The sequence below is a fragment of the Theropithecus gelada genome, chromosome 16 (genome assembly GCF_003255815.1).
Source record: "Theropithecus gelada isolate Dixy chromosome 16, Tgel_1.0, whole genome shotgun sequence".
Taxonomy (NCBI): Eukaryota; Metazoa; Chordata; class Mammalia; order Primates; family Cercopithecidae; genus Theropithecus; species Theropithecus gelada.
The window spans coordinates 74286998-74309577 of record NC_037684.1 but is presented as its reverse complement, the minus strand read 5'-3'; the positions used below and the strand labels follow the sequence as shown (position 1 = coordinate 74309577).

The 22580-nt window shown below is 55.9% G+C and overlaps 2 protein-coding genes across 7 annotated transcripts in view; one reads left to right on the top strand and one right to left on the bottom strand.

Moving 5' to 3' along the window:
* The window catches only part of SLC5A10 (solute carrier family 5 member 10), a 73325-nt gene extending 57663 nt beyond the window's left edge, over positions 1–15662 (top strand). For 2 of the 4 annotated variants that reach the window (XM_025363280.1, XM_025363279.1), the window contains 6 exons: positions 7010–7117; positions 9990–10140; positions 14390–14558; positions 14694–14909; positions 15135–15192; positions 15305–15662. In XM_025363280.1, coding sequence (XP_025219065.1) covers positions 7010–7117; positions 9990–10140; positions 14390–14558; positions 14694–14909; positions 15135–15192; positions 15305–15411 — 809 coding nt within the window. In that variant the 3' untranslated portion in view covers positions 15412–15662. Of the gene's footprint in view, positions 1–6961; positions 7118–9989; positions 10141–14389; positions 14559–14693; positions 14910–15134; positions 15193–15304 lie in introns of all 4 variants that reach the window. The other 2 variants (XM_025363278.1, XM_025363281.1) reach the window with 2 other exon arrangements.
* LOC112610021 (GRB2-related adapter protein) overlaps positions 15636–22580 on the bottom strand; it is a 27544-nt gene continuing 20599 nt past the window's right edge. For 2 of the 3 annotated variants that reach the window (XM_025363282.1, XM_025363284.1), the window contains exons 4-5: positions 19186–19354; positions 15636–17128 (exon numbers count right to left, since the gene is read on the bottom strand). In XM_025363282.1, coding sequence (XP_025219067.1) covers positions 16943–17128; positions 19186–19354 — 355 coding nt within the window. In that variant the 3' untranslated portion in view covers positions 15636–16942. The remainder of the gene's footprint in view (positions 17129–19185; positions 19355–22580) is intronic. The other variant, XM_025363283.1, reaches the window with a different exon arrangement.

Below are 22580 nucleotides of genomic sequence, written 5' to 3'. Positions count from 1 at the left end.
TTTTTTTTTTGAGACAGAGTCTCGCTCTGTCACCCAGGCTGGAGTGCGGTGGTGCGATCTCGGCTCAGTGCAAGCTCCGCCTCCCGGGTTCACGCCATTCTCCTGCCTCAGCCTCCCGAGTAGCTGGGACTACAGGCACCCGCCACCACACCGGGCTAATTTTTTGTATTTTTAGTAGAGACGGGGTTTCACCGTGTTCGCCAGGATGGTCTCGATCTCCTGACCTCGTGATCCGCTCGCCTTGGCCTCCCAAAGTGCTGGGATTACAGGCGTGAGCCACTGCGCCCGGCCACTTTTGCCCATTTTCTAATTGGATTGTCTATTTTTTAACTCTTGAGTTTTAACTTTTTTACTTTTTTGTTTTATTAGAGATAGGCTCTTGCTCTGTTATCCAGGCTGGAGTGCAGTGGCATGATGATAGCTCACTGCAACCTCAAACTCCTGGGCTCAAGCCGTCCTCCCACTTCAGCCTCCCAAGTAGCTGGGACTACAGGTGTGCACCACCATGCCTGGCTAATTGTTTTTTATTTTCAGTAGAATCATGGTCTCACTATGTTGCCCAGGCTTATACTGTTGAGTTTCAAAAGTTCTTTATATATTCTAGATATAGGACCTTTGTTGGGTGTGTGCTCTGCAAATATTTTCTCCCAGTTAGTAGCTTGCCTTTTCATCCTCTTTGCAGGTGTCTTACACAGAGCTAAAGTTTTAAATGTTGATGAGGTCCAGTTTATCAATTTTTCCTTTTATGCATCATGCTTTTGGTGTCAAGTCTAAGAACTATTCACTTTGTTGAAGTCAAAATGAAAATGTAGAGACGAATCTCTACATTTAACATTTTATTTGGGAAGAAAAATTGCAATTCAGGGCATGCACAAAGACTGGGTGGTCTTTGATGTGTCTGGAGAACACGAAGAAGGTTAGAGGTTTTCTAAAAAGCAGAAATATTACTTAGTGCTCTTTGAGAAAGTTCCTTGGCACTAGTAAGGGTTTGGGGACCTGGAGAGTTCTAATTGGTGAGTGACAGTGGTAAGCAAAATTAGTCCTAGATTTGTAGCAAGTTATCTCAGCAGCTATAGATAAAACTGGTTTCAGGTTGTAACAGGACGTTGCTTTCACCAGCCAGGCTCACAGGGAATTGCATTTTTGGAATAATGTTATGTACCCTTGGTGCCTTCCCCCACTGGCCTCTTACCTCTGTTTTAGTTCTGTAGACAAGAATGACCCAATATGTATGATCAACTTTTACAGCCTAGACTTAGGTCCTAAAGATTTTCTCCTATTATTTTCCCCAAAAGTTTGATCGTTTTTTTTAACATTTTACATTTAAGTCTGTGATCTATTTTGAGTTAATTTTTGTATAAGGTGTGAAGTTTAGATTGAGGATTGGTTTTTGACCTATAGATGTTCTCAGAGGAGTTTTTACAGAGGAGAAGACAGCCTCACAGATTTTTTTTTTTTTTTTGAGATATGGTTTTGTTTTTGAGGTAGGGTCTTGCTCTGTCTCCGAGGCTGGAGTACAGTGGCCTGATCTCGGCTCACTGCAACCTCCATCTCCCAGGTTCAGCGATTCTCGTGCCATAACCTCCCAAGTAGCTGGGACTACAGGTACGCACCACTACACCTGGCTAATATTTGTATTTTTTGGTAGAGACAGGGTTTCGCCAGCTTGCCCAGGCTGGTCTCAAACTCCTGGCCTCAAGTGATTCATCCACCTCAGCCTCCCAAAGTGCTAGGATGAGCCACCGTGCCTGGCCAGTCTCAGAGATCTTAATCACTCAAGATCATACAGCAAGGGATTGGGAGAGCTGAGTTTGTTTTGTTGTTTTTGTTTGTTTGATTGAGACAGGGTCTTGCTCTGTCACCTCCAGGCTGGAGTGCAGTGGTGCAATCACGGTTCACTGCAGCCTGGACCTCTCATACTCAAGCAATCCTCCTACCTCAGCCTCCTGAGTAGCTGAGACTACGGGCACGAACCACCCCGCTAATTTTAATTTTTGGGGGAAAGACATGCTTTCACCAAGCTTTGTTTTTTGTTTTTTTTTTTTTTTGAGACGGAGTATTGCTCTGTCGCCCAGGCTGGAGTGCAGTGGCGCGATCTCCACTCACAGCAAGCTCCACTTCCCGGGTTCACACCATTCTCCTGCCTCAGCCTCCCATGTAGCTGGGACTACAGGTGCCCGCCACCGCGCCCGGCTAATTTTTTTAATGTATTTTTAGTAGAGACGGGGTTTCACCATGTTAGCCAGGATAGTCTCGATCTCCTGAACTCGTGATCCACCCGTCTCGGCCTCCCAGAGTGCTGGGATTACAGGCGTGAGCCACTGCACCCGGTCCAGGCTTTGTGTTTTAATTGAAATGGGGTCTCCCTATATTGGTCAGGTTGGTCTTGAACTCCCAGCCTCAAACAATCCTCCTGCCTCGGCCTCCCAAAGTGTTGGGATTACAGATGTAAGCCACTCTGCATGGCTGATAACTGGATTTGAACTCAGGTCTGGGAGCCTTTCTCCTGCTCCCTCCTGCAATGGCAGTGTCTGGACTGGCTCCTGGGAATGGGCCGGGCCTGGTTAGGGAGTGGAGAGCACCTTGATTATCCCTCAAGGGACTCTGTTCAGTGACCTCCTTGGGAGAAAATCATTCACTCAGTCAACAGACACTGGCAGAAGCTGCCGTATGTTTGCTTGTGCTAAGCACTGTTGAGACCCAGACTTTTCCCTGAGGCCCCATAGTCATAGCCTGGGTGGGAGGCAGGACAGTCACAGGGCATAGAGTTATTGGTGCCGTGGAGGATATAGCCCCAAAGCCTGAAGGGCTCAGACGTCCGTAATGAATTGAGAAGAATGAGTGTAAGTTCCCTGGGATAAACCCAGGGAAGGGCAGAAGGTGGGAAGGGTGTTCCGGGGAGAAGGAACAGCAAACACAGAGACCCAGAGGTGTCCAGGAGAGCCTGGGGTGCCAGAAGTCTGGGTGAAATTAGTCAAGGAGAGGGTGGCTGAGCGAGGTGGCCATAGCAAGGGGTGTGGGAGGGCCTTGATTAGAGCCTGTGATCCCCGTGCAGCGGCTGGAGAGGCATGGAGCGGATGTGAGCAGGGAGGAGCGTGGGCAGATTGGTGGGTTTAGAAGTTCCCTTTGCTTGCTTGCAGTGGGAGTGGATTAGGAGGCACAGGAGGAGGTAGTGCAGTAATCAAACAGGACTGGGCATTGGCCATGGGGAGGGAAGACAAAGGGACGAGGAGAGGCAACCCCCAGCTTCTGGTGTGGGCACTGGCTAGACGGAGGGCTGATGCAAAAGTGGGGCCCAGTGGGGAACTCCTAGGCCTGCAGAAGCCAGCACCCTGGCAAACCCATAGACCCCTGCCAGCTCCCCAACTCTCACTGCCCCCCGCTCCGCCTCCCCGGGGCTGCTTACTCTGGAGTCCTGAGGGACTGTGTTTCAATGGTGACACCACTGCCACTGTTCTCACAAAGGAGAAGTTAGTTGTTCTTTCTTGCTGCTCAGCACAAACACTTAGTCAAACCAGTGGTACTCAGGGCGGTTTCCCATGCCGAGAGCCTGGAATGGCCTGAAGAAGCTCACGAAGAATCTCCTGACTCCGGCTTTCTGAACCATTATATGGCTGCAACACCTCACCTATCCCTCCCAAGAGGGCTGGGTCCTCTGAGTGCCAATCTGCCTGCCTAGGCTCAAAGCCCATCAGCAGTGGCCCATCACCTGTCCTGTGAATCCTGGACCCCAGTGGCCTCAGAGTTCTGCCATGGGGTCCCTGGCTCTGTCTTGGATCTGATTGTGTCCCCCAGGCAAGTTATGTCCTTTCTGGTCCTGAAAAACTAATGGGGGTAGAGGTGGTAGGATGGGGCAGCTGGATCAAACAGTGCTCTTTCTGGGATGCCTCCTCCCACTCCTCCTCTCCTCCTGTGCCTTTCCTCCCTCCTGCCCACCATGCAGTCACTTATTCATTCATTCAACCAGTGTTCCCAGAAAGTCTCTTCTGGGCCATACCTGGGACTTGGAGATGATTCAAACCCAGTGTCTGCCCTTGGGGAGCTTCAGTCCTGGTGCAGAAGGTAGACTATGTAAACAAACAACCGTGATTCAATCTTTGGCCTTAGGAGCCCTTGGGAGGAAGCTGCTACTGCCTGGGGGGGTGGGAGAGTCAGGGAAGGCCTCAGAGGACAAGCCCTTTGCAATGAGCCTTGAAGCAGGAGGTAAACAAGGGTGGGGGTGGGTGTTAGACGGACTGTAGTGCCCTGGGAGGAGGGACTGCGTCTGCAAAGGCATGAAGGCATCCAAGTGCTGGGTGTGTGTGAGAAAATGCAAGCAGGTCAGGGTGGCTGGTGCACAGTGCTGGGATGGGAGGTTCTGGGACCAATTGTCAAGGGCCTCGAATGCCATAGAAAGGATTTTTTTTTTTTTTTCCTCAGGATGCCATGGGCTGAGAGGTGGAGATAGGGAGGAGGTTCCTAAGAAATAAGTGATATGGCCGGGCACGGTGGCTCAAGCCTGTAATCCCAGCACTTTGGGAGGCCGAGACGGGCGGATCACAAGGTCAGGAGATCGAGACCATCCTGGTGAACACGGTGAAACCCCGTCTCTACTAAAAATACAAAAAATTAGCCGGGCGGGGTGGCGGCACCTGTAGTCCCAGCTACTCGGGAGGCTGAGGCAGGAGAATGGCGTAAACCCGGGAGGCGGAGCTTGCAGTGAGCCGAGATCCGGCCACTGCACTCCAGCCTGGGCGACAGAGCGAGACTCCATCTCAAAAAAAAAAAAAAAAAGAAATAAGTGATATGGGCTGGGCGCGGTGGCTCAAGCCTGTAATCTCAGCACTTTGGGAGGCCGAGGCGGGTGGATCACGAGGTCAGGAGATCGAGACCATCCTGGCTAACACGGTGAAACCCCGTCTCCACTAAAAATACAAAAAACTAGCCGGGCGTGGTGGCGGGCGCCTGTAGTCCCAGCTACTCGGAGGCTGAGGCAGGAGAATGGCATAAACCCGGGAGGCGGAGCTTGCAGTGAGCCGAGATCGCGCCACTGCACTCCAGCCCGGGTGACACAGCAAGACTCCGTCTCAAAAAAAAAAAATAAAAAAAAAAAAAAAGAAATAAGTGATATGCTGAGAGCTGTGATTCCAAAGTGTGGAGAAGATGGACAGGAGGCTGGGGAGGAGCTTGGGATTGGGCAGGGTGGGCCGCAGACAGGAGGGGAAAGAAGCCACGGGCCTAGGGGCTGATGGGAGGAGCCAGGGAGGTGCCTGGGGGATGACAGGAACCTGGTGTCCAGGAAGCCTGGAGCTCAAACAGGCTGGGCTGGAGACTGGGACACAGTCAAGGGTGCCAGGGTAGAGGACACTGCCCCAGCCCAGCTGGCCTGGAGGAAGAGGTCTGAGGCCCGCCCTTCCCCATGGGCTGGGCATCTAAGAAGGGACATATCAGAAAGGGGCTTTGGAGGGTGCAGCCTACACAGGGAGCACTAAGACAGAAGTGTCAATGCCGGCCGCCCCTGCAGCTGCTGTGTTGCAACTCGGCCTGCCCCTAACAGGCCACCGCAGTGCTGTCAGTCAACTTGTTTCTGAACTCCCCCATAATCATCGTCTCCCGGTTAGCTCTGCACTCTGGGCCCTGCTGAAAACCCCCAGGAGCAGGGGCCAAAGGTTTCTAGAAAGTCTTTTATGGAAGGAAACCGTGAATGTGGGTAAACTCTCTCCATCCCTACATCACTAGACCAAAGTCAGGCCCGCGACTGCCAACACCAGCAAAATCTCACTGAATGGACAGTGAGGGGAGCCCCACACATCATCAAGGCTATGGATGCGGGTTGGGGTTCTGCCCCACACAGGGCAGGAGGCCGAGGGATGCCTGGATTTAGGGTTCAGTTGGGATCTGACCTGAGCCTGGGAAATTAGTGAGTCCTTCATTCATTCAACAGATGAGCCGTGTGCACCACCCCAGCCATGGGGGAGATAGCACGAGGCAAATCCCATCCTCTCAGGACTCGCCTGCCACGGGGAAGTGGCAAGAACCGAATAAACATGTCCAAGTCCTCCCAGGGATGACAAGGGATGAGGGAAAGCGATGTGGGGCAAGGGGACAGATGGGAGAATGGGGTGGGGAGGACAGACCCGAATTCAGGAAGGAGGCAGGCCTCAGGGGAGGCCTGGGGCAGGCCTGGAGTGGGAGCGAGGAGGGACTTGCGGGGAGGGGCTGAGGGTCTGGATCACCCAGGATCTTGCAGACTGTTGAGAGGCTGAGCGGCTGGAGAGTCCTGGGCATCAGCTCAGCAATCTGCAGCAGGAAATAGCCTGGCCTAAAGCTTGGACCCCAGGGTCGGAGACAGAGGTATGGATGGGCTCTGACCCCACGTCCTAAGCCAGGAAGCTGGAGCAGGCAGGCCTTGCCAGTCCCTGAGCTTTCACCACAGCCCTGCTGCCTGAGCTGCAGCTGTGTGACAGCACACTCAAGCCAGCTGCCCATGGACGGACGCCACTTGTCGACTTGTTGCTGAGTGAACACAAAGCCCAGGGGACAGGCTGAGGGCCTGGGGAAGGGCCCATCCTGCAGGGCTCTCTCCTCTCTAGCCTCCATTTCCCCCTTTGGGGAGAATGGCTGGGGACGAGGGCGACAAGGGAGGCTCAGGGCCCAGGTAGACTCTAATGGCGGACCTCACACAGCAGAGCCAACGGCAGGTGAGCCCCCTGGCCAAGGGGAAGTGGGATCAGGGAGAAGCGTTATGATGGAGAACAGCAGGGAAAAGGATTTTCAGAGACCATGCCCTCCCCATGGCTCCTGAAAAGCTAATGGGGGTAGAGATGGTAGGGTAGGGCAGCTGGATCAAACGGTGAAACTGTGAAACAGTGAAACTCCCCTGTGAAACTGAGGCCCAGGGCCAAATGGTAACAGGTCAGAGGCATTGACAGAGCAGGTCTGGGCCAGGCTCCTGCCCCCAGCCCTGTCTTGCCCACCCCAGGTGCCCGTGTCTATGGGGAGAGACACCAAGTGTCCCTCTCTCAAACAGATGACGTGGGCTGCGTGGTGCCATCCGAGTGCCTGCGGGCCTGCGGGGCCGAGGTCGGCTGCTCCAACATCGCCTACCCCAAGCTGGTCATGGAACTGATGCCCATCGGTGAGGCTGTGTGGGTGGGGGTCTGGGTGGAGGGCATGGGTTGGGACCTGGGGCCCAATGAGTGTGGGGACTGTGGAGGCCACTGTGGATCCAGTGTGATGCTGGGTGACATCCAGGTGGGCTGGTCTGCTCCTAGGAGAGGAGAACAGAAGCACTCACAATAGAAAACACTCGAACACCCACTGCATGCCACCACCATCCCCAGGGCTTCCCAAGTGATACACTGGCCTCCTCTTCTCAGGAACCCCTAGTGCTATTAGTATCATCCCAATTTTTTTTTTTTTTGAGATGGAGTTTTACTCTGGTTGCCCAGGCTAGAGTGCGATGGTGTGATCTTGGCTCACTGCAACCTTCGCCTCCCGGGTTCAAGCTATTGTCCTGCCTCAGCCTCCCAAATAGCTGGAATTAAAGGCGTGTGCCACCACACCTGGCTAATTTTTGTGTTTTTAGTAGAGACGGGGTTTCACCATGTTGACCAGGTTGATCTCGAACTCCTGACCTCTGGTGATCCACCCGCCTCAGCCTCCCAAAGTGCTGGGATTACAGGCATGAGCCACCGCATCTGGCCTATATCATCCCCATTTTAAAGACAGGGAAACTGAGACCCAGAGAGGTTAAGTGACCTGGCCCAGGTCACATGGCAAGTAAGCTGCAAAGCTGACCCGATGCATCTGCCTGCACACCTTGACCTCCTATCTCGTGCTGTACCATCTCTTGAGAAAGGCCACCCACTCTCATCTCTTGCATGCCTACTGGGTGCCAGGCCCTTTACTAACACTTTCTCATTAAATGCTATGAGATAGGGTTATTGGCTCCATTTTACAGATGGGGAGACTGAGGCACACAGAGGGGAAAGTGACTTGTCTGAGGTTATATAGTGACTGAGACACAAACTGCTTACTCTGCTGGGATCAGGAGCTCAGGACCCCCCACTACATCTGCAGGCATGAGTGCCTATCCTCTGCACCGCCCCGCCCTGAGACACTGCAAGCCCACAGGTAGAACTAGTGGGCAGGTTTTGGCTTTTTCCATGTTTCTCGTGGTAGCAGCATCCCTGCTATTCTAATGTGGGGTGATGAGCTCCCCATCACAGGAGGTATGCAAGTTCCCCATCACAGGAGGTATGCAAGGTGGAGGAAGCAGCATGGCAAGGGGTGTGGGAGGTTCAACCCTAAGCAAAAAGCAGAAACAGTTTCCTGAGCCCTTGGCAGCCCAAGCTTTTCCTGTACAGATTCTCAGGTGCTGGAGCTTTCCCTGGTCCCCCTCCCTCTGACCCCCTCCCTTTAATCCCCTCTTCCTGGAAGCTTTCAGTCCCTTGGGTGAGCCCCACCCTGCTCTTTCTTCCTCTCCTTCCCTCCCTCCCTCCCTCCCTCCGTCCTGCAGAGCTCAGGCCTAATGGAAGTGAGTACACAAACCTAGGATCAGATCTTGGCTCTGCCACTAGCTGGCCAAGAAATTTGGGGCATGTCACTTCCCTGCTTGGAGCCTGGGTGTCCTCATCTGTAAATTGGAGATAATGGAATCTACCCAGCCCTCAGCGTTGTTGCTGGGATTAAACATAATGACATTGGGAAAATGCAGGCTTGGCCACGCTGTGGTTCCCACCTAAGGGCTTCGCTTTTCTCTTCTGTTCTGGGCAAAGGGACTTGCTAAGTCCCCCGGGGCTGACACCGAGCCATTGTTGGGCCACAATCCCTCTCTAGGCCCTGAGTTCCCTCTCTAAGAAATGGATGGAATAAGCTCCAAGTTCATCCATCTCCATGAGCAAGACAAGGGGGCGGGTGGAGAAATGTTTTGGGGAAAACTGTGATTTGACTCATTTTCCTTTGGGCTCCATCCTAGTCAGCTTCTGACAAGTGAACAGAGAGCCCAGAGACTCCTGGAAGTCACACAGCCAATCAGACGCAGAACCGAGGCCAGACAACCCAGCCAGGCAATAAATGGCTGTGCTTCGGGACAGGGAGGCCAATGCCAGGCTTATCCTAGGATAGACGGGCAAAAGTTTGTAGAGGTAAAGGAGTTGCTTAAAATTGTAGGAGTCCTTGTAGACAGACTTGAACTTGTCCCCAGAGAGGGGAGGTGACCAGTCTGAAGCCACACAGCAGAGAGCGGGCAGTTCAGCATCCTTCCACCTTCTTTAGGGTTCCTCACCCCCAGGCCCTCTTGAGCCTACAATTCCCAGAAGGCCTTTCACAGCAATGCTACCCGCACCTCCTAGGGGAGCCCTCACTCCCACTCTGGAAAACCACAGAGCCAAGGAGAGAGGGGATCCACTATGCCTGCTGGGTCCTGCCATGCACAGGAAGTGGTGGAAAATTCCAGATACTGGGGCACTGCATGCTGGGGTGAGGTGTGCATCTTGCCCAGGGTGTGACCTTCAAGCAAAGGCCCCGCCCAAGCCTTCCTCACCAACCCCACCGCACCCCAAAGTTCTGCCTCTGGCCTGCTGTGAGTCCCTGGGCAATCTCTTCCCTTCTCTGAGCTTCCATTTCCTCATCTGTCAGGCGGGTTAATCACACTTTCCTCAGACAGAGGCATGGGTGTGAAAGTGCTTTGTCAAAGCCAGGCTCTGCAGAAAGGAGAGGTCTGATCGCGGCCTCAGCATTATGAGTAATTACGGTCGGGCCTAGGGTTGCCAGCAAGCCTAGGGCTCAAGCAGCCAGCTCCGAAGTCCCCACGGTTTGTCCTTGGCCTCCCCAGTCTCCTCATTTTGGGTCTTGCTCACCTCAAACCTCCTCAGCTTCTCTCCCTCCTGGCCCTCTGCCTGGAGGGGCGTGGGAATGGCAGGCAGGCCTCAGGCAGTAGACCCCAGGCTGGAGGGGCTCCCAGGGCTGTCACCGGACAGGGTCACGCATCCCCCGTCCCACCCCAGGTCTTCGGGGGCTGATGATCGCAGTGATGCTGGCCGCGCTTATGTCGTCGCTGACCTCCATCTTCAACAGCAGCAGCACCCTCTTCACTATGGACATCTGGAGGCGGCTGCGGCCCCGCTCCAGCGAGCGAGAGCTGCTGCTGGTGGGACGGTATGGGGGTGGGGGAACGGTACGGGGGTGGGCGCCGGCACTGACTTTGAGGGATGAGCGGGAGTTTGCCACTTAGAGAAAGGTGGATGCCAGGGAGGAGTGAAGAGAAGGGCCCAGTGTACCCCGTCCATACCACCTCTCACATTGCTCTCCTGTCCACCTCTGTGTGATCGCAGCCCTCACCTGGGATGCGTCTCCACCCCCGAGCTGGATTCCCTCTGCAGGGGCAGCCCTCCCTCCCCAGCCATGCTACAGATCTATCTCCCCCCAAACCTGGGCCCCCATTCCTCCTGATGGTTCCCAGCTGCCCCACAGAGGGCCCCCGTGCTAGCACTCAGGACTGGCCACACTTGACCTGCCACATCCCTCAGCCTCCATGGCCTTGGCCCCACTGAGCTCCGGCTTGTTTCCTCCCAGCCCAGCTTGTCCTCTCCTTTTACACCTTGATGACTCACGCCGATCTTTCTACACTCTACCTGTGTCCCCTCCTCCATGCAGTCCTCCTTGAGACCCTCAACCAAGGAATGAGCCCCTCTCCCCTTCATACCCCAGGAACTCTTGCCAGATTCTTCCCACAGCACATGTGGCCATTATAGGCCAAGAGACCTCCCCGACACCCTTCTCTACATATCTGGGCTCTTCATGCGGACCAGGGCTGTGTCTGGGGAACAGGTGGTGTTTGGTTACATGAATAAGTTCTTTAGTGGTGATTTCTGAGATTTTGATTTTGGTGTACCCATCACCTGAGTGGTGTACACTGTACCTAATGTGTAGTCTTTTATCCCTCACACCCTCCCAGCCTTTCCCCTGAGTCCTCAAAGTACATTGTATCATTCTTTTTTTTTTTTTTTTTTTTTTTTAGACAGAGTCTCCTTCTGTCACCCAGGCTGGAATGCAGTGGTGTGATCTTGGCTCCCTGCAACCTCCACCTCCCGGGTTCAGGAAATTCTCGTGCCTCAGCCTCTTGAGTAGCTGAGATTACAGGCTCCCACCACCACGCCCGGCTACTTTTTGTATTTTTAGTAGAGACGGGGTTTCACCATGTTGGCCAGGTTGGTCTCAAACTCCTGACCTCACGTTATTCACCTACCTCAGTGGGCTGGGATTACAGGTATGAGCCAGTGTGCCCAGCCCATTCTATCATCCTTATGCCTTTACATCCTCAGAGGTTAGCTCCCATGTGCACGTGTGTGTCTATTTGCACCCTCCCTGCCCCTCCAGTCCCTCCCTCCTGTTGTCCTCTGAGCAGTGTGGCCCACACTCTGCTGGTCAGGGTTCTAGCCTTCTGGCACTTAGCTTGGCCAACAGTGAACCCCCTGGTCAGGAGCCCAGGGCACCCATCCTGGGGGTGGGGTCTCCTTCCGAGCTCCAGGCAGCCGTCCTGGGGATGCAAAGCAGTCAGACTTCTGTCGGAAGGGCCCTGTTGGGACATGTCAGAGGCGGGTGCGAGTGAGCTCATCCACGGGCTCACAGGATCCTCCAAAACAAGGAGCCTCCCACCTCTCACTGGGCAGGACACTTCCATGTCCCTGTGTCCTGGGCACTTGGCCCCTTGACCACCTCTCCCCCTCTGGCTCCCCTGCCTCTCCTCAGAAGCCGTGTGGCCTGGGGAAGACCCTGCACCTCTCTGACCATGCGTCTCCTCTGCGGCCAGACCTTGCTCTAAGCCCCTCCATGCTCCAGCATCCTGGGCCCTGGGACCTGGATGCCCTTCTGCCACCCAGTGTGTGACACTGGTAGCCCCTCTACCTGCCCAGTGGCCCTCATGTCCCCTGCCCACTACTTCCTGGTCTCCTCACCCAGACTCCCACCTGCAACCAAAGTCCTGACCTGGCCTCCTGCTGTTGCCAGCTCACCCACCCATACAGCTGCCCAGGCCCTTGACTCTCCTTCCCACCTCTTCTGCCAAGTCAACCCCCCGCCCCCAGCCCTGCAAGCCTGGAGTTCAGCCTCCCTGAGGAGCAGGGCACAAGGCTGTGTGGTGCGGGGCAGGTTGCTCACCCTCTCTGGTCCCCAGTTCTCTCAGCTGCCTGCTGGTTAGAGCAGAAGGGTCCTCGTGCCAGGTGTCAGGCTGGCCAGTTCGACTTCCCCTCCCTCTTACAGCACTGGGATACCCTCAACACCCCCAGCCCCTCAAAGTCGTCTCAGCCTCCTCCTGCCCTAACCACTACCATTGGAGCGGTATCTCCTAGGCCCCCGTGGGTCATGGATCTCTGGTAGGGTGAATGGCCTGACAAGAGCCTCCGTCAGGGAGAGGCAAGGCTTAGAGAGAGAAGACCAACAGTCCAGAGGCCTGGAGAGGAGGCCATTGCAAGGCCGGGTACAGGACCATGCCGATGCCATGATGGCTCCGTCCAGCTAAGCAGAGGCTAGAGGAGCTGTCACAGGTTGGGGAACAACGATGACCACTCCCCGGCTATTTGCCTGCCCCAAGCCCCCACACCCCTGTCCAACATTCTGCCACTGCCCTCCCCACTCTCCCCTGTCTGTGTTCCCAGCTGTTCAGTCCACAAATGGGGCCCACGGCCTCCCGGAAACCCTGTACAGGACTCAGAGAGATCTCAGACACCCCTCCTTGAGAGGTTCCACGGTAACTGTGGCTGCAGCCCAGAGAGATGCTGGAGGGCACTGTCCACCCTGATGGTGGCATGGGAGGGGGTAGCATTCCAGGCAGAAGGAACAGCCTCTGGGTTTGGGGGTCCTCTGGCAGACTAGGTAAGAAGGCTGCATAAGAAGGCGAGGGCCTGGCTGGAGTGGCCCGGGTCCTGGCACAGAGATGCAGAGTCTGGTGTTGGGCGGGAGAGCTGTGTGCAGAGGGCGGGGTGGGCAGGCGTTAATGGAGGCCCCCCTCGGCCTTTGATGAGGGCAGCGCCCGCCTGCCTGCCTGGCTAGGGGTTAATTAGCCTTAATCAAGGTGGCACCTCCTTCCTCCACCCTCTCCCTCAGGCCTAGAAGGGAAGAAAGGGAGGGAGGAAGACGAACAGGCGCAGAGAGGACCCACCCTAGCTGAACACATAGCCTCTGTCATCCCTGCCACCACAGCCAGGGTTCCAGCGGGTCACCCACCACCCATCTTGGGGGTGAGGAATGACAACTGACCCAGGACACAGGGGTGAGGTGCTCAGCCAGGAAGGAGCAGATGGATGCCTTGCTCCAGCTTTGTCCCCTTAGCTGGGTCCCATGCCCCTCAAGGCTCTTGGGGGGGCCTCGTCCTGGAAGCCCTCCTAGATTGATGTTTCCCCTGCGCTGCTCCAGCCCAGCCCTGAGTGTAGGTAACAGGCTCATCTGTTTTCTTTGCTGGACTCTTGAGTGCTGGGCAGGCACCAGGTCCCACTCATCGCCCAGCTGGGGATCCTAGGGTAGTGTCCTACCCAGGTGGGCACCTCGCCAGTGGCTCGTTGGATGAACAAGTGAAGCATGTGCCTGCTGTGGAGGGACTCTTGGCCTAGGGGAGAGGCGGGCAGGAGCTGACACGCAGGGGACAGGAGGGGACGGGCTTATGCTGGCCCAGCAGGGCTCCAGCTTCACAGCTGGGGAGTATAGGCTCTAACCCCAACCCACACCTCTGGCTCCAAACCTTGCATCCTTAGTAGGGAGGTTGCCCTGTGAAGGATGTGCGGCACAGGCCTGTAGCGGTGGGGATGTGCCAGCCAGAGGTCCCAGCTCCCGCAAAGGCCGGCCAGTGTGAAAAAGCCTAGTGTCTTCAAAGAACCACCAGGCAGTCAGTCTGGCCAGGATGTGGGGGCAGTGGTCATTCATGCACTCACCAAATGCTTAGTGAGCACCTACTGTATGCTGGAAGACACAGCAATGAACTAAAGGGATGAGGCTCCTGCTCTCCTAGTGCTTCCAGTCGGGAGGGGAAGACAGGCAGTAAACAAGTAGACACCCAGGTCAATGTGCGTGTAGTGGTTGGGACAGGTGCTTTGAAGGAGAGACAAGAGGGAGAGGCTAGGTGGCTATGGCAGAGCTCCAAGGGCTGGCTCCACAGAGAACCCAGGGCAGGGAAGGAGCAGACAGCACTTAGAGTCAGGAGCTACACCTGCAGGAGCCAGGGAGCTGCCAAAGGGTTTGGAGCAGGGCAGGACTGGCCAGGTCACCGGTGGCATGGACCAGAGGCCAGGGAGGGGCTGGAGCTGGAGTAGCAGGGGAACAATTAGAGAGCAAGTCTTAGTGACCAGGGGAGGTGGGAGAGGGCTGAGGAAGAACTTCCCAGGACCACCGCTGCCTGCCTTCCACCTGCCCACAGGCTGGTCATAGTGGCGCTCATCGGCGTGAGTGTGGCCTGGATCCCCGTCCTGCAGGGCTCCAACAGCGGGCAACTCTTCATATACATGCAGTCAGTGACCAGCTCCCTGGCCCCACCAGTGACTGCAGTCTTTGTCCTGGGCATCTTCTGGCGACGTGCCAACGAGCAGGTGGGTGTCGGGGGACAGGACTTGGTGGTCTGCTCTCCCTAGGGACATGCCACAGTTTGCTCTTCCCTGCTGCCTGTCAGGGGAGCCTTGGTCCTCCTCCCATAGCCCCACATGCCCTGTCTCCCTCCTCCCCAGGGGGCCTTCTGGGGCCTGATAGCAGGGCTGGTGGTGGGGGCCACGAGGCTGGTCCTGGAATTCCTGAACCCAGCCCCGCCCTGTGGAGAGCCAGACACGCGGCCGGCCATCCTGGGGAGCATCCACTACCTGCACTTCGCTGTTGCCCTCTTCGTACTCAGCGGTGCTGTTGTGGTGGCTGGAAGCCTGCTGACCCCACCCCCACAGGGTGTCCAGGTGAGCCAGCCCTGACCCCTGACCCTGACCCCTAACAGTTTCTTACTCTGGTCCTATTCTGATCCCCGACCCGCTCTGACTCAGAATTTTCTAGCCCTGGACTCCCTAACCCCATCCCTTTTTGAACTCAGCTGCCATCTTGCCATCCCCAACCTCTGATCCTGTCTGGGTCACCCCTACACTGCCAGCCTCACCCCCATCCCTATCCCCACTGGTTTCTTACAGATTGAGAACCTTACCTGGTGGACCCTGGCTCGGGATCTGCCCTTGGGAACCAAAGCAGGTAAGTGGGTGACCTTAGACACTCCTCCACCTTGACCCTGGGCTGGAGGCAAGGGCACCAGGTGTAGCCTTGTGTCCCACATCTGTCCCTCTCCTTCTGCAATCCCCTCCAGGTGATGGCCAAATGCCCCAGAAACACGCTTTCTGGGCCCGTGTCTGTGGCTTCAATGCCATCCTCCTCATGTGTGTCAACATCTTCTTGTACGCCTACTTCGCCTGACACTGCCGCTCTGGGCAGGAAGGCAGGAGCTCCGAGTCCTCAGGTCCACCCTTTTCCCTCATGGGGATCCCGAGGCCCCAAGAGGGGCAGATTCCCCTCATGGCTGCACAGCGGCTCGGTGCCCAAGAACTGGCCAAGCCAGCAAAGCAGGAGCCCTGAAAACTTAGGGGGGAAATGGGAGAAAAACATGTGACATTTCAAAAACAGCGCCAAAGCAGTCATCATTGGAAAGAAAATTAGATTTCTGATGGACATCCTGATGTTGGTTTTACTGTCTTTGTTCTGAATACACAGGCCAGGTCAGGAGCAGTGAGATTTGCCAGCACTCAGGGCTGTAGGGTCTTGGGCCATCTCTGGATAAAGGGAGAGCCCCACATGCCCAGAACAAGGCCTCCCATTAAGGGACTGTAGCCACCTCCAGGGGCTCCTCCCTCCACCCACCTGCTCCCAAATGCCAGAGGGAGCCTCCTTGCCCTCCCTCCCTGCCCACCATCCCCTCAACCATCAGCCTGGCATTCAAAGCCTTTCCAAGTCCCACCTCACTTTTCCCGCTCCCAAAGGTGCCCAGGCTCTGGGCAGGCCCTGCTCATATCCCTGATGGTGGCACATTCTCTGGAGGACCCTCCTGTTCTCAGGTAGGGGCCATGCCCCACCTAGGTAGCTGTCCCATTGGGATCCTGTAGGATCTCTAAAACCCAGCTCTGGCACCAACTTTCTGTCTGGCTTGGAGGTTTCTCAGCCTCCTGAGAGCTCTCCTGGGCCCTGGTCTGGGCAGAACCCGGGCCTAAACAAACAAGAGCCAGGGCAGCCAGGGTCTCTGCGTGGCTGGGCCCAGGGCTTGCCCTCAGAGCTCACCTGTCCAACAGGAGAGGAGTGTGCCTCCACCTTCCCTACTGCCAGCCCCTTTTTCAGGGTCTCAGGGCCTCTAGTCCTGTGGTGGGGCACAGGTGTTGGGTGCCCCAGGTGGAGTTGAAGTCATGGGGCTGTTGAGGAGTGGTATCCACCTGGAGTCTGTCCAGTGAGTTTAGGTCAACAGGTGTGCAGTCTGTCCTTCCAGGTTGAACCACCTCCCAACAGCTTGTACAACTCGAGGGGCCTTTTGAGGGAGGGGCAGGCAGGCCCAGTGGGTGGTCAGCCCAAGGTGAACCCACCCACCATGGCCAGGGTTCCTCAGGTTGAGCCTCCAGTGGGTGAAACCTGGGAGTCCTCAACCTTCCTGGCAGATGGGGCCATTGACCAGAGGAGGTGGGGGGGGCCTCCACAGACTCCGCCCTGTCGTGTCACATAGCTGGCAGCCAATGGGAAGCAACCAGCCAGGAAGCCCCAGAGCTACCCTTACAGGGTACCCTTGCTGGGGAGCCTGGGCCCTCCCAATTTGTGCAAAGTGGCTGGAGGCAGTTAGGAGCCCACATTCAGTCCAAGGCCGTCCACTGAGCCCCGTGTGACTCTGACCGGGCTGGGGGTGTCCATGTCCTCTCTGGACCTCAGTTCCTGTAAAATGGCCCGTCGGCCAGATCGGCCGCCGGGCTGCTCACAGGTGCACGGGCTGCACGTAACTCCGTGGAAAGAAGCCAACGCGCCCGCAGGACCGGCCTCGCCACCAGTGGGGGTCTGGGCGCTCCAGGACCTCGATGATGTCACCACGGCGGAAGCTGAGCTGCGAGGGGTCCTGGGCTGAGAAGTCAAACTGGGCCTGGGCAAAGCAGGCCCCAGGTGACTGCAAGAGGAGGAGGTGGTTAGTAGGGCGCTTTCAGAAGCCCTGCAACCCACCCTCCCTCAGAGGCACCCAAGAGAAGTGATTTGCCACAGGTGAGGAGGGGTCTGGGGCAGCACTGAAGTTGAACTTTAAGTCCAGATCAGTGGTGATGCCACCACTGGGCCTCCTGCTGCCCACACCCCTGCCTGTCTGCTGTGCAGATGCTGCATCTACCTAGAACATGGCTTTCCCAGCCGCCCAGCTGGGATCGTAGGGCTGGTGGGCCAGGGGACCTGAGTCCTGGTCCTTAGGGTGGGATTTTGGTTAGGTCCCTGCTTCTCTTGGGATCTTATTTCCCTGACTCTGCAGTAGCCATGGTAGCTTCTGACTCCAGGTCACAAAGCCATGAGAATGGGCCTTATAAACTGTAAAGTGATATGCAGCTAAGAGCCATGTTTACTGCTTTTGCCCTTGGTCAGCCACTGAGGGAGAGAACTGTCACTTTGAGCTCTCAGGCCTGGGTTCCAGTCCTATCCATGCCCCATGTGTGATGCTGGGTAGGTCCCTGCCCTTTGTGGAACTCAGTTTCCCCACCTGTGCGTGGCAGCTGGACAGGAGCTCTCGGCAGCACGTCTGCTGGGCACTGTGACTATTCCACCCAGCACCCTGGCCCTGCCTGCCCACCAGGATCTCAGCTCTGAACCTGCAGAATCTCATCCAGGGCAGGTGATAGGATCAGCAGAGAAGCTGTAATTAGCAACTGTCTGCCCAGGAAGGAGGAGGCGTCATGGGTCCCAGGGGCCTGAGGCAGCTCTGGAGTCGAGCCACAGGGTAGGTGACCCCATGGCCTGGGCCAGAGCGAGGTGGTGGGTGTAGGGGAACTCGCAGTTGCCCCTGCCCCAGCTCCGTCCTGGCTTCCTCACACTCTCCCAGGGCAGAGCTGGTCCAGGCGGTGAACAGGGAGGAGGATGGAGATCTGGCAGGGAGGGGCCCAGCTGGAGAGAAAAGTCCCCTGAGGCTGGGAGCTCACAGTGACCTGGGCACTCGGTCAGGCAGGGAAGGCCAACAGAGGAGAAACTAGTGGGGGTCTCTCAAGGCACTGTTTGACTCTCCTGGCATATCAGACCCCAGGGCTCATCCTATTGAACAAAGGGGACACTGAGGGGATGAACTGGCCTCTGATCACATGCAAAGGTGGCAGGGGGCGGGTGCTGGGAACAAGACATGGCTGGAGCTTCTTTGCAGCGGTTATCAGCTTCTCCCCAGGCCTTGGCCACACTCCCCATCTCCTCTGCAGAGCCCAAGTTCAAGTGTCCCAGGGTCTTGACCTCCAGCCCCAGGCCTTGCCAGCATCCCCGCTCCTGAAGAAAACAGCCTGTTGGGGTTGATAACCCCAGTGGCTACTGTCGGCATCCTAATCAGCTTCAGAGCTGGCCCTTGGGGCCGCCTGATGAAAGGGCTGGCTGGCAAATTGCTGTTATTGCGAGGTCAAGGGGTGGACGACCCCCACCCCCCACCCCGTGGCTAGCCAGGACCTCGCCCACGAGCACTCCCGCTGCCCCACACCCAAGGTCAACTTTTCTGCGAGCAGAAACCAGGACTGAGCCTACTGAGTAAGTGTCCTTGGATGTGTCACTGCACTCTCTGAGCCTTGGTTTCCTCATCTATATAATGGGCACGATGAGGCTCCCAGAGTATAGAGACCAGTTCAGTGCATGGTACGCAGTACACTCAGCGGGGGTCTCTACCTTCCTGCACTCGATGAACATTTATTGAGCACCTACTGTGTGCCACACACTATTCTAGGAGCTGAGAACAAGCTAGACAGTTTGTTCCCATGGGATTCTCCTTCTGTCCCTTGCTTTTCTTTCCCTCTTCTCCTTTCCCACCCTTGCAAGTCTCACCACAGCCGCCACCAGTATATAACTTTGAAGCCTGGGCTGGACCCCTCTTACAACACCAGGCTGCTGGGGAAGGGAGACCAGGCCCGTGCTTGGCCTCGGTGTCAGCATTTCCCCTGCTGCAGATGGCAGGAGACGCAGAGAGGCTCCCACAGGCCAGCCCCCACCCACTCCTACCTTGAGCAAGGGATCCTCGTCGCGCAGGAAGATCTGCCGCTTCTTGGCGATGGTGGTGGTGCGGTAGAAGTCGACCAGCTCGTTGAGGGAGTTGAACTTCTCCTCCCACAAAAAGTACTTCCCAGAGGCCTCGCGCAGCACCTTGAAGTGCTGCACCTGGTCTCCATAGCTAGGGGAAAGGACATGGGGCCACCTCAGATGGTGGCCGTCCCAGCCTGGCATGGTCCCAGGGGCTCCCGTCTCACTTCCACCTGGAACCAGCCTGTCTCAGGGTGGGACCTGGAGTCAGATAAGGTGCAAGTGGGAGAGGCCACACTGAGCCAGCTCCCCATGGGGTCTGGGGAGTCCCATCTGGCGGTAGAATATGGGGTTAAGGGTGTGGGCTCTGAACCAGGCCACTTTCTCACTGTGTGACCTCATGCAAGTCTCTTAACTTCTCTGAACCTCAGTTTCCTCATAATGATAACATCTCCATTATGGGTAAGTGCACAGTGGCTGGCCTATTGGCAACGTGAAATAGGTACCTCTGAGTGCATCGTGATCAGAGAGCGTCTCCTTCACATCTTTTCGCCATTCGCCTCAGCTTGGACCTTCTCCCTGCTCCCCTGCTCCTCCCAGTCCCCATGGTCCCTTGGGGAGCAAGTCCTAGACTCATCCTGACTCAGACCAAAGCCTACTGCTATGAGAGGAGCTCAGACCTGTTGGATGTCTCATGTCCTCCCCCTCCCACGAACCTTCTATGGCTTCTCCCTTGGCCTCAGGGTAAATTCTCAACACCTCAGACTCAAGATCCGGCTCTACTTACATGTCCAGCTTCATTTACTTTATATCCTCTCCGATGAAGCAAACAGGCCCCTTTCTCTCTTATTCCCAGTCTGTGCCCAGACTTCCAGTCCACTACCGCCAAATCACCCCAAGTACCTTCTGGCCCAGTGGAGGAGAGAGCCTGCTCTTTCAAACTGGCCAGAGGCAGAGCCTGTCCTGGCTGGCACCAGGCAGAGGGACCTAACTGGAGCCTCTCACACTCGGCATGTCTCACCCGGGACAGGCCGCGTGGGGCTGGGACTGGAGGTGGTGCGGCTGTGGGTCAAGATCATGGCAGACATGACTACGGCGCTGCCCCGCTGTGCTGCGGGGGTGCCTGGCCTGCCTCACGGCCCAGGAGGAGCAAATTGGGCCCTGTGTTTTAGTTTCTCCACCCGTCATCCCTGGGGTGGCTTGCTGCTTTATTGATGTTTTAAGATGAAAGATTTCAGATAAAGATATGTTCAAGGCCGGGCAAGGTGGCTCACGCCTATAATCCCAGCACTTTGAGAGGCCGAGGCGGGCAGATCACGAGGTCAGGAGATCAAACCTTCCTGGCTAACACAGTGAAACCCTGTCTCTACTAAAAATACAAAAAAATTAGCCGGGCATGGCAGCGGTCACCTGTAGTCCCAGTTGCTCGGGAAGCTGAGGCAGGAGAATGGCATGAACCCGGGAGGCGGAGCTTGCAGTGAGCCGAGATCGCACCACTGCACTCCAGCCNAAAAAAAAAAAAAAATTAGCCAGGTGTGGTGGCGGGCGCCTGTAGTCCCAGCTACTCCAGAGACTGAGGCGGGAGAATGGCGTGAACCCAGGAGGTGGATCTTGCAGTGAGCCGCACCACTGCACTCCAGCCTGGGTGACAGAGCGAGACTCTATCTCAAAAAAAAAAAAAAAAAAAAAGATGTGCTCAAGGTTCTCACCCTCTGGTCTGTATGAGGCGTAGGGCAAAATGGGATTCCCCCTACTCCATTCCAGTCAAGGGGTCCAAACCACTTCTAAACACACTTCCAGGCATTTGCACACAGTGTGTCCTCCAGTTGCAAGGAATTTTTCTTGAACTCCTCATGCCTCAGTGGGGAAACTGAGGCCCTGAGTGCAGCCACGACCTGCCCAGAGCCACAGCAGCAAGAAAAGGTCAGAGCTGGGGCCACATCTGAGTTCACACATGTAAAATGTTGCCTAGTGTCCTCCCGATTGGTTATGATCACAAAACAATAGCAATAATAATTATTCCAATTATGATATTACTGTTGTCCCAGATCTCATCATTCCAAGTCCATTTCTACTCTGCCATGTTGCTACCTGGGCTGTGACCCCTAGGAGACCCTCCCTCCCTGCCTCGTCCTCTCTGCCTGGCCAAACCTTAGCTACCCTTCCCAGCTCTATAGCCAGCCTGCCTGGACTTAAGCCCCAGCCCCCTCTCTGGGCCTCCGCGTCCTGGCCTGCCAAATGTGGGCATTAGTGCACTACTCTCAAGGGAAGTGAGAGGCCTGGGATGCTGGGGGCTGTGCGGGTGCTGCCAACAGAGCCGCCCTAGGCCCACCTGGCTGGGCTAAGGGCTGTGGGGAGAACATAGAACAGTCCCAGCTCCCAACCAGAAAGAAGACAGTTTAGGACCCCGAGGGAGGGCACCTGTTCAGGTAGCTGACAGAGCTGATAGCTGGGAAAGCCTGGGGCCCTGTGAGTGGGGTGAGGCAGGGTAGGGGCACAGGATGGCCACTGGGAGGTAGATGGCCCCTCAGCCTCCTGAGCCACAGGCTAGGGATCTTTTTGTTCACATTTGGGCTAAATGAGATCCAACCACCAGTCCAAAGCACTTGATGACTTGATGGTACATATGCGCGCGCGCACGCACACACACACACACACACACACACACACACACACACACGCCTCCTGGGTTGTAAATTAAAATCTGGTTAAACAATTTGGTTGCAATACATTTGCAAGCTGGGATTCACCCACAGCCTGAATTCCTTCAGGTCTATGGTTATCCTGAACAAGAGGGTGGTGTCTGTCACCCCAGCTGCCCGGATCTGCTGCTCCATCTGTCCTATCCCCGCCTGTGGTTTAGTTTCTCTACCAGTCATCCCTGGGGCGGCTTACTTCCTTATTGATGTTTTAAGATTAAAGATTTAAGATAAAAATGTGTTCAAGGTTCCCACCCTCTGGTCTGTATGAGGCATAGGGCAAAATGGGATTCCCCCTACTCCATCACAGTCAAGGGGTCCAAACCACTTCTCTCTTTTTTTTTTTTTTTTTTTTTTTTTGAGGCGGAGTCTCGGTCTGTTGCCCAGGCTGGAGTGCAATGGCGAAATCTCAGCTCACTGCAACCTCTGCCTCCTGGGTTCATGCGATTCTCTCGCCTCAGCCTCCCAAGTAGCTGGGATTACAGGCACCCACCACCACGCCTAGCTAATTTTTGTATTTTTAATAGAAACGGGGTTTCACCAAGTTGGACTGGCTGGTCTCAAACTCCTGACCTCAGGTGATCCGCCCACCTCGGCCTCCCAAAGTGCTGGGATTACAGGCATGAGCAACCGTGCCCAGCCCCAAACCACTTCTTCTTTTTTTTTTTTTTTTTTTTT